Here is a 14,034-nt window from a genome sequence, read left to right as displayed (position 1 = left end):
GCATATTTGGAAGGGTAGATGTGCCAGAAACAGCAAAAACACTTTTACTTTTCACCTATGAGGATGTATGCAAAAGAGCACTGAAAGTGATTTCTGTTTTTTTTTTCTAAGTAGGATATAAATTAAAGCTGCTGATGTGAGTTGTAGGCAAAAAACATCTGGAGAGCTACTGTTGGCCACCCCTGGACAAACCCAGAGGAATTAAGTTTCTTGTTCAAACAATTTCAAACAACATGTTGTTTGAAATTGTTCTTGTTCAAACAACATGTTGTAAGCCGCCCTGAGACACTTCGGTGCGAAGGGCGGGGTATAAATCCCAATATAAATAAATAAATAATAAATATAAATAATTTGATTTGTTTCACAATGCTGCAGAAACTCAGTGAAGAACAGTATTCATATCATAATTTCTACAGCCAATAGTAATACAAGATAATCAGGCCAAGAAATGGGACATACACTTTTAGAATGGCACACTATGGTTGCATGACAATTTATCAGTGATAAAAATATTCCCACTCCACACCCACCATGCCTTCAAATCTAACATTTCTGTATTACTTGGAAAGAATGATACAGTATTTAAATAACCAAAATGACAGAATTAATTTTAATTGTACTATGTGTTGCTTGTTACAATTAGGAAACTAGTTAGATAATGCCATAAATAACTTTTTAAAAATTTTGAGTATATCTCCCATTGTTTAATAGAAGACTGATAAAGATTCCCAAAAGTAATTTTTTGGAAATGTTCATGAATAAATATGTAGAAAAGTTCTTTCAACAACAAAAACAAGTTTTGTGAGGTACTAACATAACAAACATTAGTGTACAATACTGGGGGGAAATGCAAAAATGAGTACAAATACTGAAGGTTTAAATATTTGCAAGCTCACAACCATGAAGTTTTGAAAGACTAACAAAATAAATAACATTGGAAATTACATTAAAACCTTATATTTTTCAAAGATTTTTTATGTATTCCCACTAGAGTTTCCTTCTTCTACAGGATCATGATCTTGGGTAATGTTTTTGGAATTCTGAATCAAACCCATTATTGCAGCCACTTTAGAATCGAACTGTTCTTGAAGTTTCTGCACACGCAGATCAATATAGTCTGTTAATCTCTTTTCCATCAGTTCCATATGTCTGGAGATTATTTTTTCTAGGTAGAGGCAAATAGGCTGGTGTTCCACTCTGTAGGAAATAGATGCACAAATGTTACAAAGGCAAAACAGTTTCAAAATGCATTCTTTAGCACGAATTTTAAGATGCTTCAACAGAAAGTAAGGCATTGAAGATTCAGGAAATTTGGAAGTACGCAGTAGATCAAAAGTTCATTTTCTGTTAAATGTAGAACATTTCTGTCAATGAAACAGAACTTTTCTGCTTCCCTCTCCCTCCCATTGCAGACCACCTAGATTTCCCAAATGCTGTTGCTGAAGGAGAAGCAGAAAAGCTCAATTTGGGCACTGATCAAGGGGTCTGCAATTAATGGAAAATTTAATCTGAGTCCAGATTAAAAAGGAAACATTACCTTAAATACACTATTCCCAATTCTTAACCAATGCAAACATAGAAATCCCAACAATTCTGTTTCCTTGTTTTCAGAACCAGTTAAGGTACAGAGTCTAAGAACCTGCTGTGATATGAGCTATAATATGAACACTGCAGTCTTTGATACATCTGTGTTGCTTTCCGTCTCATGGGGAGGAACAGAAGCTTAGCAGTAAAGCACTTCCTCCGCATTCAGAAGGAGCAGCATATAAAACTCACCAATAGAAGTATTTAGGACTAGAGGCAAGTTCCAGTAAATAAAAGTGACATGAACAAGTTCTCACAAAAATGCAGATGTGCTCCATTCACAGCCCACCCCTGCATGAACCTACTTGCCGGCCTGGTGGAACACTTTCCCAAGAGAGATCAGGGCCCTTCAGGACGTAATACAGTTCCACAGGGTATGTTAACCTAGATGTTCCACCAGGCCTATGGCTATGGTGATAGAATAGCATCTGCACTGGTCTCACTTGCCCTACTCTCCCCCCTGCTCTACTTTATACTATTCTGGCTACCCACTTTTAAAAAATTTTGCCGTCTCTGGGCATGCATTTGTAGAGTTTTCTGGGAGAGACTTGTCAACCTGTGTTAAAGGATTGCTATTTAACAGATGCAGTTGTTTGATATTATACAGGTTTTTAATAACTGTTATATATATTTTAACTTTATTTTTTTGTTTCTTTTACTGTTTGTTGTAACCCATCCTGAGCCTATAGTGCAGGAGAAAGAGTGCTAGATATAAAATAAATAAAATAAAATGTAATGGATGCACTTAAAACAAGGCTATAAGACAGATCTGAGCTGAAGTAGTTTTCCCCCCCTAGAGTTTCTGTATTTAAACTTTAGATGGTGACAAGGATGGATTTGTTAGAAAAACTCTCACTGATCCTAATGCCGTAAGCTGCCATTTTGAGATCCTGCTTAGCCATTCAGTGCTCAGTTCTCAATCATCTCCCCTATAAATTCTCCAGACAGACTGGCTTTGGTTCACCTACTCTCCCAGTTGCAGAACTGCCTGTTGCTCAGTCACAATGGAGAGCACCCCCCACCCTCCAGTCCCAGGACAGACATGGATTGAGCCACTGCTTCACAGAGGAGAGAGAGAGCAAGCCTTCCCTCAATAGGCTGAGCAAGGAGAAGAGAAAGTGCCAGATGAAGCCTTCTCTTGATTAGCTGAGGGCTCCTCCCTCTCCTCTAAAAGGAAAACATACAGAAACAGGGGAAAAATGGCATCCTGTGGTAACAGACAAACGAGAGAGAGAGAGAGAGAGAGAGAGAGAGAATAAGAATATGAACTTTAGAGAGAACTCACTGGGACCACTCCTGACTAGGGATGCTAGTTCCAGGTTGGTGGGAAATTCTTGGAGATTTTGTGGTGGAGTTTGATAAGGGCAGGGTTTGGGGAGGTGAGAGGCCTCCAAAGCAGTTATTTTCTCCAGGGAGAAGAGAGATCTGGAGTTCAGTTGTGATACCTGGTGGGCTTCAGGCTCCAACTGGAGGCTGGCTACTCTAGGTCTCTCTGCTTGCTACTGTTCAGCAGCAGCCTCCCTCTGCCCCCATGACAGCCAGCATGACATAGGAGCTAGCTTTTCAGACTAGGCTCTGCCAGACCCAGGTTCTTGCTGTAAAAGCTGACCAGGTGATTTCGGGCCACTCATAGCCTTTCTGCCTAACCCATCTCATAGGGTTGTACAGATTGACGGAGGGGAGAGGAGAATGATGAAAGCTGCTTTGGTCCCCGCCCCCCCCCCCCCCCCCGCATTGTGGAGAAAGACTGTGCTTTTCCTAGGTAGAGGCTGCAGGGAGGGGGGTTGGAAAGCTGAAGTCAGATGGGCAGATACAGAGAAGGAGATAAGGCTGATAACTCCAGGTTGGGAAATTCCTAGAGATTTGAGGGGTGGAGCCTGGGGAGGCTGAGGTTTGAGGAGGGGTGGGACCTCAGACAGGTATGATGTCATACACTCCACCTTCCAAGCCAGCCATTTCCTCTGGAGGAACCACTATTGCCAATCTCCAGGTGAGGACTGGAGATCACTCAGAATTACAGCTGCTTTCCAGATGGCAGAGATTTCCCATGGAGAAAATGGCTGTTTTGCAAGGTGGATTCTTTGTCATTATACTCTGCTGAGATCATTTCCCTCATGCTTTGGTCCACACTGTGATTTCATACCACTCACAGACTTTCAGCCTAATCTATCTCACAGGGTTGTTGAGCTGATCAAAAGGGAGAGAAGAGGTAAGCTCCTTTGGTCCACAATGTGGAGAAAGACTGTATATTTCCTAGGCAGAAGCTGCAAAGAGGGGACATGAGATGGAAAGCTGAAGTCCAATCAGTTCCCCTACAGAAAACAGCAGCCTTAGGTGGATGGGAAGACAGCAAGGGGGGGGACACTCGCCCAGAGTCTCTTTCTGGAGCCTGTTGTATTTTTCACCATATCAGGTCTCATTCCTAGTGTACAAAAATCCAACAGCCCAAAACTTTTAACTTATTATTTATCTGAGGTGTTGACCCGTTGAGACCAACTGTATCCTTCCATCAGGATAAAAAACTTACATACAATACCAAGCCAAAAACTCACCCAACAGTTTGAGCTGTGTCATCTTCAGACATACACGCAGACTTGTTCTCATAGTTTTCATTTTTTTCATCTGTTCGCAAGCGATTTACTTGACCACATACAGTTTGAAGAAATGGAAATAGAAATGTAGAACTGGGTGCGTTTGAATTTTCATTTGTTTGCTGTTGTAAAAATGATGACACCAAGCCTTTAAAGTCATTTTGAGAAAGTATAGCATTATGCTGTGGTGTGTGAACCAATGGAGGTTGAAAAACATTATCTGTGCTAGGTGTTTGTTTGTGTATGTAGGTTTTTAAATCTTCTGGAACTTTCCCAGCAGTTGCACCAGGTTTAAGAGAAGGACCACTCAGCAAGTGGTTTAGTCTTCCAAGATCAGATGCCTTTTGCAATCCAGTTATAGCATGATTGTTTCTAAACACAAATCCTGTTCTCCCAATGGTATTTTGTAACTTGCTTCCAAAAGAGAGACCATTCTAATGGAAATAAATTGCATGGACACATGAACTCATTATATATGACACCATATAAGCAAATCTGTGAAGCATAGCCAATGCGCATCTGTTCAGATTTTCCCATCTTGAACTTATTCACTAACCTTGGACTGCATTTTCATTATTGCTGTATAACCCCTCATTTCAGTGGATCATTTTCTGCGTGTTGTTTCTATTAACTATAACCTCAGTTCTTCTGTTTCTACAAACCCTAATTATCAACATAATCACTGACATAGGAAGACAACTGAGTAGGAGGCTTCTACAGAGTAAAGTAAATATGGAGAATAAAGAAGAGGAGGAAGAACAATTTACCCTAAATGTGTACTTCATTTTAGGACAAAGGAAAAGGGTTGTGAAAGAGGAGAATATATTAATTTCTGTTAGTTTTTTCATTGCCTACTGGTTTCAGAAAACTAGATATGATTGAAAAGCAATATTAGCATGTATTTCTTAATTGTGCTATTCAACAAGGCTAAGAGAGCAGTCATATATTAATAGGCACTAAGTCAGTATACAAGTGTGCCAATTTGGTTTTATAGACTTAATCTAGATCACACCTAAAAGAAGACTCTTTAATCCAGAAACTGGATGGGCCCATTGACAAGAAGCATACTGGGGATGAAATTGGTGTGCTGCGCATGTAGAAACTGGTGGGAGGGTGCGGAGGGGAGATATGGTGTCATTTTACTTTTGGTTTTAAACTGAAAATGTTTTTAACTATTATTGTAAGCTGCTTGAACTGTGAGGAAAGCGGGATGTAAATGTTTTAACAAATAAATAAACCAAACAAGTAAATTGTGGTCCTCTCAAAGGCCCTTCAATATGCAGACCCTCCCTCAGTCACCCAAGTGCATCATTAGTATTTCACAAGCAGTACCTTACCTTTTGTTGAAGGTGAACCATATCCAGAAGCTGCTGAGCACCAGGTGACAATTTTGATCCCATAGACTCCATTATAGCTTGCACTCTATCCATGTCAATCCCTGATTCTAATGTAGAAAAGTCTGACAATGGTTTTGTAGAAACTTGCACTAAGATTCTGTTGATGAGCACTCTATTTTTTCCTTTGATGGAAAGTAGCTAGCAAAAAATATACACACTGTTGTAGTGAAGAACTGGTGAAATTATTAGTTTGTTAAGTTTGATATAAAATACCCCAGAATCGAAGAGGCAATTCTTAAAATTTAACAAAGACAAAAGCATCTTCAACAGCTGTAATTATTAACTCCAACTGGTGGTGGGCCCTCTGGTGGTGGGCCCAGCAGATTCTGGATCATGCCTATAGCTGATGTTAGGACTGATACAACCACAAGCATCTAGGTATATAAGCAGCTTCATAGAGATGAAGTAGAAGATGAAGAACTATTGCTACATTAAAATTAGTCTGAAAATCATTTGAATAATATTCCTCAAAGTGTGGCTATTCAAGCAGAATTTGTATAAATTTCATTACACATAGCAGATACGCACATTAATAGCAAAAACAAGATCCAGAACTAATGTTTACTGCATAATGAAAGGCATAATCAGGGCATAAATGATAGGCAGATGGGAGAAGTGTTGCTGACTCTTTTGCCATTTAATCTCCTCCCAGATCAGTTTTCCCACAGCTGGGCATATATCCAGAGGCTAGACAGAAGCAAATATAGGAGTCAGATGGCCCAAGGGGTTAGGGAATGGCCATATTCATCAGTATTTAATAACAGATTTAGAATGAGAAAGGAAATGTTCTCCCAAAATAAACTAGCCATGGCCTGGTGCATGGTTTACTTCTGCCATCTGTCTGTGGTTTATAGAAATTACTCCTCACCTACTTAAATACTTCTGACTACTATTTTTTTTTAAAACTAGAATACTAGTTTTAAGGAGGAAGGAGGATATTTATTATGCCAATAGGAAGAAGAACCCTGTTGCCAAAAGGCATCTCCATATTAAAAAGAGAGGAATTTTATCTCTTCAGGTATAAGCTACAGCCTTGTATCTTTCTTCCAACACCAACTGGCTAGTTCAGATACAAAATATATATTTGAAAAACATGATTCCCAAAGTTAAGAAATAATTTATGGTACTTCCTACCTTAACTTTACAAAAGGTTGTGGGGCACTCCAATTTTAGATATTTTTTGTATAACGTAACCTGGTCATTTTTGCTAGAAAATAAAATAAATAAGCTGTGAAGCTTCTACAGAACAATGTTATACATATTTAACACAATATCACTGGTTAAACTATTGCGTTTTTCAAGGTAATACTCAATATGAAACATTTTTAGATTTACAAATGATTGAAAATTTCAGCATCTTTCATGTTTTAGAAGTAATCTGGATAAGGGCAGATACCTTATCAACATCAGACATGAGGAAAAACTGCTTTTGTGTGTGCGTGGTACAAGCACTCATCCAGTTAATTTTGGTTCCAATGTGTCACCATTTGAACTATACGTCTTATGTGTACATGGGCCCATCTCACTGAATTTCTGGAAGAGACTGAGTGGAATTGCCTATTGATAACTTTCCTTTGCTGCATAGAATTGAGGCCAGTTGCCCTTAAAAGGCCCATCCACAAACAGTCTGAGTACATAAATCCAAGAGGGCAGCCGTGTTGGTCTGAAGCAGTTGAACAAAGCAGGAGTCAATATACCTGATCCCCTCATCTGATGAAGTGTGCTTAGAGAGCACACAAAAGCTTATGTTCTCAAAAAAAGTTGGTTGGTCTTAAAGGTGCAGTCTGAGTACAATCCTTTACCTTCTCTACTGCTTCAACCTATCAATATAGGAGAGCAGGGCTTTTTTTCATAGGAGGAACTAAAGCAGAGCTTCCCAATTAGAAGTAAAGTTTGCTTCTGCCTTTGCATTAAACTAAAAACTATTAGCAAGCTAGCACCAATTCCTAAGTCAGTAAGAGAAACAAACCCAGCAACACTGCCTTCCACAGAGTACATGATGACAGCACATAGTTAATACCCAGCTCTTCTGTCCACCTTATTTAATCCAATGGCAACTCATGCTCATTTAAGTGACATATCTGTTGAATATGCCAGTGCTTCCTGTCTCTGAAAACGGTATGTTGAGATGTGTTACCTTAAAAATGACCCACTCATTAGAAATAACCTAGCCGTTTGTGCTAGATTTATGTTATTGCTACTGGCAAGCAAGAACTGCCTCAAGATGAACCAGCAGGGAAAGGTTTTGTAACCAGAAATGAACATGACTCTTCTCTTTTAGACCAGCAATGTGCTACAAATGAATAACACACATGTGGACAGACAGGCTAACTAGTAAAAAGGTTTGTGAATAATGCAATATCGTAAAGCTGTAACAGTGATGTCCTAACTCAAAATTTCATGATCCAAAAAGACAAAGCTACTGACCTGCCATTTTGGTTAGCAAGGACTTTTTCTCCTCTACCAGTTGCACAATATTCTTCTCCTACATATAATTCCATGTTTCGTGCTTCGCTAATAATGCCAAGACTCGTAATTTCTTCAGAACCGTTGGAATCACAATGCAAGTAAAGAAAACATGGAGCGATGTTTTCATTATTTAGAAATCCTTCCAGAACCACAACATTCTCACTATAAAAAAGGTTGGGGGGGACATCAGGTTTTAAGTTATGTATTTTCTAATTGCAGATCATAGAAGTAAAACTTCCACTCTTCAGCACAGTTCACAATAAGCCGTACTTAACAGTCTAATCATACGTATCCAGCATCTAAAAGTTATAAATATCACTTTCAGGTGTTATCACGGAATAATCTTATATTTTAAACTGAGAAGAAAAACTGTATGTTTAAATTATATATATATACAAATAGCCAAATCAGTCCAATCTTTGGATACTTACATGGCCAGCCTGTCGGAGTAGGCGAGGTAGGTGGCCTTGGGCACCACCTCGCCTACAGGGTGCCTTTAGTTCCCCTTCCCACAGCTCTGCTGCTCATGGTTTCCCAGGTTGCAGCTGAGAGCGGCAGGACTGCATGCCAGAATGTGCTCCCCTGCAAGGGGAGGCAGCCTAGGAGAAAGGCACACCAGCCCCTTGCCTCTTTCATCCGTCCAGGATCTAGGCACACAAGGAGGCAGCGTGGCCATGCTCCCAGCTGCCTCCTCTGCAAGGAGAGACAGCCTCGGAAAAAGGCACAGCAGCCCCGCTGCCCCTTTTGCCTGCCCAGGATCTGGGCGGACGAAGGTGGCAGCGCAGCCTGACTCCCCTGCAAGGGGAGAGAGCCTCGGAGCGAGGCACAGCAGCCAGGACTCGGGCAGATGCAAAAAGTGCGTGGCCTTGCTCCAACCCCCCATGGGGAGGGGGGCACAGGTGTGGGGGCAGCCTGGGGCAGCAGAAAACCCAGCGCTGCCCCTGGATACTTAAATCTAGTGACTGGAACTGTGAACCAGCAAGACAGATCTTTCTACAAACCTGAAAAGTACTCAAGAGATTTGCAGAAAAATGTGAAATATATATTTTTAAAGTACACTGTTGGTCTCTAAGGTGCTCCTGAGATATCAGATCGAGTCTTGAAAATAGGCGAGCAAAGAGAGAAGGTGGGCACACAGAAGAAATGGGGGTGCAGTTACAAACCTCACGGAGCCTTGTGTGCCCCAGCACCAGAGTAGTGAAAGACCTGGGAGAATCTAGTCTGCAATGTCCACCCTTCCTACTCATCACGCCAATAAAGAGCATTTCAACACGTCCGTCCTTACCATTTTCCCCAAGCCAGCTGAGTGACTTCTTCTCTCGTTCACCTAATTCTAGACAGTTGAGGGCCCTCATCTTGAGGTAGCTCCCATCACCACCACGCACCGCTCCCCCCCCCCACCCTTCGAGAGTCTTCCTCACCAGTTCTGCGGGGGGCCCCAAAGCTCCCCAGCTTCGAGATCTTCCTCCGGGACAACACGCAAGACACTGGCCAGGCCCATGTGACATTTCCAGGAGGAGGAGGCTGAGATTCTAGGGTCGCGAGTGATGGAGTCGTCAGGGTCGGGCGCTTCCTCGGGTGAAGGACTCGCCATCAGGCTGCCATTATTTGCCATGGTAGCAACGAAGGCCCTTCGTCGTTGTCGTCAAGCAACACGGATCTTAGCCAACCTCCGGCAAGCAGGTCATGGGATTCTCGAGGTGGAACTAAACTTCAGGAGCACGTGCTCTTTGCCGGACGTTATTCGTCGCAGGAACTTCCGTTGTTGTTATGGCTGCTGCCTTCACGGACACCGGAAATGCTGTCTGCGGTAGATTTAAAACAAAGGTGTCTCTTCCTGTATGCCTTTTTAGGAAGAACCAGAGGGACAATCGCTTTGTATATGCCTGGACATTAGAGTGGTGAATAATGACAGCGGCATGTACATAGTCGCTGTAGAATCCCGTGACTTTATGGTTACAGTGAGCTGGTATCGTCGTGTGTCTCCCCCACCCCCATAGAAGAAAAGACAGAAGTTTATGCTCTTTCGAACTCAGGTCTTATTGTGTGATATGGGTGTGCTTTATTTAGAGTTTGTTAGCAGCTATCTTGCAAATGTTTCCTACAATAGAAAAACTAATATGGGACTGGTTCCGGTAGCGCAGGGGTTTTCCTAACATGCAGGGAGGGGAAAATGGATACGGTAAACTGTCGCTATCACAGATGTGAGTCTTTACTGTAGCAACTCACAAATTATGTTTAAGCAGGCAGATAATAGAACACTGGTATTTCAAACGAATGTATTTCTCCACCACTACACACATTTACCTAGCTGTAAGCTGAACTTAATATTTATTTATTTCATTTATACCCCACCTTTCTCCCCAGCAGGGACCAAAGCAGCTCACATTGTCCCCTCTTCTGCTTTTCCTCACAACAACACTGTAAGATAGGTTAGACTGCCAGTGACAGGCCCAAGGTCTCCTGGCAGAGCTTCCATGCCAGGGTGTGAATTCAGACCTGGGTCTCCCAGATCCTAGTCTGACACTGTAACCACACTGGGTCTCCTATACCATGCCAGCTCATGCACACATAAAGGCTTAGTTAATTCAATCTCCAGAGTCATTATGAATGCCAAGATTCCTCATCATTACTGTAAAATGCAAAAAAACAAACAAACCAAAACCCACATACTCTTTTTAAAAATCTAAATCAGTTCCCTTCTCCTTCATTCCCTTCCCACCACCCTGTCCAAAAGCTTTTGATTTCTGAGTAAAGATGCATAGGATTGCACTTTAGAATGCCTGAAGTTATTTCACGCTATTGCAGAAGATCTCAAAATTATCTCAAGCATAATAATATCCTTCACATTTGATCAAAAGCACTATATCAAGAGGCATAGCCTTGGTAACATTACAACAAATATTAAACAGGAACTGTGCCATTTTTAACAAGGTTTTATTCTAGCATGAAGTCTGCATCAAAGTTTATGCTAAACTAAAACCTTAGTAGTCTTTAAACGAAAGATTTAGTTTAAAGGTGCTACAAGACTCCTGTTTATTTTTAGCTTCTGCTAGGTAAATTTGTCACTTCAGCACAAATACTAAAACTAGCATGCATGCAGAATGTGCTTTCATCACTCTCACTATAAAACACAGATCCCTGAATCTGGAGGCTCATCTTCTGACTATTACTCCCCCCCCCCCCCGATATATTATTGAATGAAACAAAACAAATTACAATTACTATAACAACAATTGGATTATTGCCTCATAATCCCAAATGAGGAATGGCATTTAAAAATTCAGAAAGCTTGACACAAACTGTAAGCAAGTTACATTATTTTTTTAAAATGCAAAATTGTTAGAAAATAATGACCGTATTGAGAACCATTTGGTAAAAATAATATGCTACCATCATCAGGTTACAAATAAAGACAAAAGGTCAAATAAGTTTGTGTTTTTTTGCTACATCAGACAACCATTCTACATGTTCTTGGCTAGAAATAAAGTTTATAAAAGGGAACCATAATGCTTCAAAATTAGAAGTAGTTTCAGATTAGAAGCAGTTTCAGATTCATGAATATTGGAAGTTATTCTGTTCATTATACAAAAATCACATATCTGTTTTAGCCATTCAGAGATGGAGGGTATACGATCTGAATTCCAAAATTGGGCTAACATTGTTTTAGCAGCTGAATAAAACAAGGCTATTAATTCTTTTCTAATTAGTGGACATTTAAGATCATCCCAAAAATTCAGATCTTCTGACTATTACTTAAGTGTGGTTATGGAAAGTCCTGTTAAGTATCAACTGACTTTTGGTAATCCTTTGGGGTTATTTTTATTTATTTGTTTGTTTATTTATATTCCTTTCATTCCCCCGTAAGGGCTCAGGGTGGAGTACAGCATAAATTATAAAATCACAATAAAATCTCAGCAGCATAATAATAAAAATCCAATTACAATATTCAATACAACAGAATAGTCCAGCAGAACAATATGATAAAATGGCGTAGCAGGACAGTGCAGCAAATCAGCGCAGTAGGATAGTACAAGTAGGGGAGGCCAACCGATCTAATAGATGCCAGTCGCCTCATCTGAAGACCTGGCGGAACAGCACCGTTTTACAGGCCCTACGAAAGGCTAGCAAGCTAGGTATGGCTCGGGTCTCTATAGGGAGCTGATTCCACCAGGTTGGGGCCAGGACCCAGAAGGGCCTGACCCTGGTAGAGGCAAGACGGGCATCTCTTGGACCGGGGACAATCAGCCTATCTTGGGAAGCTGAATCAAGCAACCTCCGGGGCATATATGGGAAGAGGCGGTCCAGCAGGTATGTTGGTCCCAGACCATGTAAGGCTTTAAAAGTCAAAACTAACACCTTGAAATGGATCCAGTACTCTATAGGCAGCCAGTGCAGGAGCAAGAGATGTCCAGAGGTAATTTGCCTCTGTGTAGCAGCCCTGGTATTTCTTGGTGGTTTCCCACCCAAATACTAACCAAGACTGACACTGCTTAGCTTACAAGATCTGATGTGATCAGGCTAGTCTGCCATCCATGCCAGGGCATTACTTCAGTGCGCCAGTCACAGGAAAGTTTACCTGACTTTAGAAACTTCTTGTTCCAAAGAAACACACACACCCCAATGCAGTTTTTTCCATCAGAATTATGACTGTTTTAATCATGCATGTTCCTAACGTGGTGCTAAAAAAGTTACTTTATTAAAAAAAAAAACGAATAGTAAAGCCTGTTGTCAGAAGGATTACAATGGACCCTAGGAAGAAAGGGGTGTGTGTGATCATGTACATGGCAGGTACAATAAGGACATAGAATCAAGTGGTTTTAGTAATGTCAGCCCTGAGGTGGCAGTTATCAGAGGCTATAGAAGCACCTCAGGCTGACAGGTGCTGCGGGTCTCCAGGTCGAGGCTGGTGTTCCTGGGTGGCTGTGAAGGATGGCCGGGGAGGTTGAGGTGGAGGCAGGTGACCCAGGCCCATAGCTGGGGGGGCAGGCCCTACAAATCACCCCCCCCCCCCGTGTTTTACCTTTCTGGCCCCTCCAGAAAGCCAGTTCGGTGTAGTGGCTAAGTGTGCAGACTCTTATCTGGGAGAGCCAGGTTTGATTCCCCACTCCTCCACTTGCACCTGCTGGAATGGCTTTGCGTCAGCCATAGCTCTGGCAGAGGTTGTCCTTGAAAGGGAAGCTGCTGTGAGTGCCCTCTCAGCCCCATCCACCTCACAGGGTGTCTGTTGTGGGGGAGGAAGGTAAAGGAGATTGTGAGCCGCTCTAAGACTCTGAGATTCGGAGTGGAGGGCGGGATATAAATCCAATATCATCTTCTCCACGGTCGCTTGCTGCCATCGCTCTCCTGCCGCCTTCCTCACTCTCATGCCACTTTCTCGCTCTTGTGCTGCCTTCCCTGCTCTGCTGGCACCTTCCCCACTCTGCTGCTTCCTTCCCTGCTCTCATGCTGCCTTGCCCACTCTTGTGCCACCTTGCCTGTTCTGCTGCTGCCTTTCCCGCTCTGCTGCTGCGGCCCCTGCTCTCACTACACTTCCTTCCCTGCTCTTGTGCCGCCTTGCCCACACTCGCGCCTTCCCTGCTCTGCTGCTGCCGTCCTCTACACTGAGAGCAGGCCTTAGATTCAGTGGGAGCTCACAGGAGCACAGCTCCTGCACCTGAGAGCTCCTCCTCCTCCTCCTGAAAGTTCCATCTCCTTGTCCATTGAATAGTATGTGCAGCTGCATAACAGTCCTAGGATGAGCTCCACCACCTATTTTTCTACAAAATGACCACTGACTGAGAGAGTCAGTGTTCCACCTCAAAACATCACCTTCCTGCAAGGGAATGCTGTTTTTGTAGTTTCTGCAATGTGCAGGGGGGGCAGGCGGCAAAGAGGGTACCCAATGTCAGGCGGAGGTGGGGGAGTGGTGACAGAGTGCAAGGCCTCTCCTGTGGTCGCCACATCTTCCAATCAAAATTGAGGATGTGCCCACATGTTGGGCTTTTATTATA

The 14,034-nt window shown here is 42.3% G+C and overlaps 1 protein-coding gene across 2 annotated transcripts; it reads right to left on the bottom strand.

Moving 5' to 3' along the window:
• Positions 1 to 581: 581 nt before the first annotated feature.
• Positions 582 to 9,832, bottom strand: C6H10orf88 (chromosome 6 C10orf88 homolog). 2 transcript variants are annotated; one of them, XM_060241472.1, is made up of 6 exons: positions 9,463 to 9,832; positions 8,000 to 8,203; positions 6,707 to 6,779; positions 5,513 to 5,710; positions 4,137 to 4,609; positions 582 to 1,197 (listed from the first exon to the last, which is right to left on the bottom strand). In XM_060241472.1, the coding sequence occupies exons 1-6, from the start codon at positions 9,654 to 9,656 to the stop codon at positions 975 to 977; spliced, it is 1,365 nt and encodes a 454-aa protein (XP_060097455.1). In that variant the 5' UTR covers positions 9,657 to 9,832; the 3' UTR covers positions 582 to 974. The 2 variants fall into 2 exon arrangements, with proteins under 2 accessions (XP_060097455.1, XP_060097456.1); XM_060241473.1 differs by having other exon boundaries at positions 4,137 to 4,357; positions 9,463 to 9,686.
• Positions 9,833 to 14,034: the final 4,202 nt, after the last annotated feature.

This window comes from Heteronotia binoei, chromosome 6, assembly GCF_032191835.1.
Source record: "Heteronotia binoei isolate CCM8104 ecotype False Entrance Well chromosome 6, APGP_CSIRO_Hbin_v1, whole genome shotgun sequence".
Lineage (NCBI taxonomy): Eukaryota > Metazoa > Chordata > Lepidosauria > Squamata > Gekkonidae > Heteronotia > Heteronotia binoei.
Note: the sequence above shows the minus strand (reverse complement) of the source record. Positions and strands in the feature narration are given on the sequence as shown.

Bases quoted from the DNA above. Each gene is read 5' to 3' on its own strand.
- C6H10orf88 (XM_060241472.1), bottom strand. From the start codon at position 9,656: ATGGCAAATAATGGCAGCCTGATGGCGAGTCCTTCACCCGAGGAAGCG. The intron at 5,711-6,706 runs GTAGGAAGTACC...ATTTTTTGCTAG, and splicing joins CAACCTTTTGTAAAGTTAAG to CTACTTTCCATCAAAGGAAA. The intron at 4,610-5,512 runs GTAAGGTACTGC...TATTTCCATTAG, and splicing joins TGGTTCACCTTCAACAAAAG to AATGGTCTCTCTTTTGGAAG.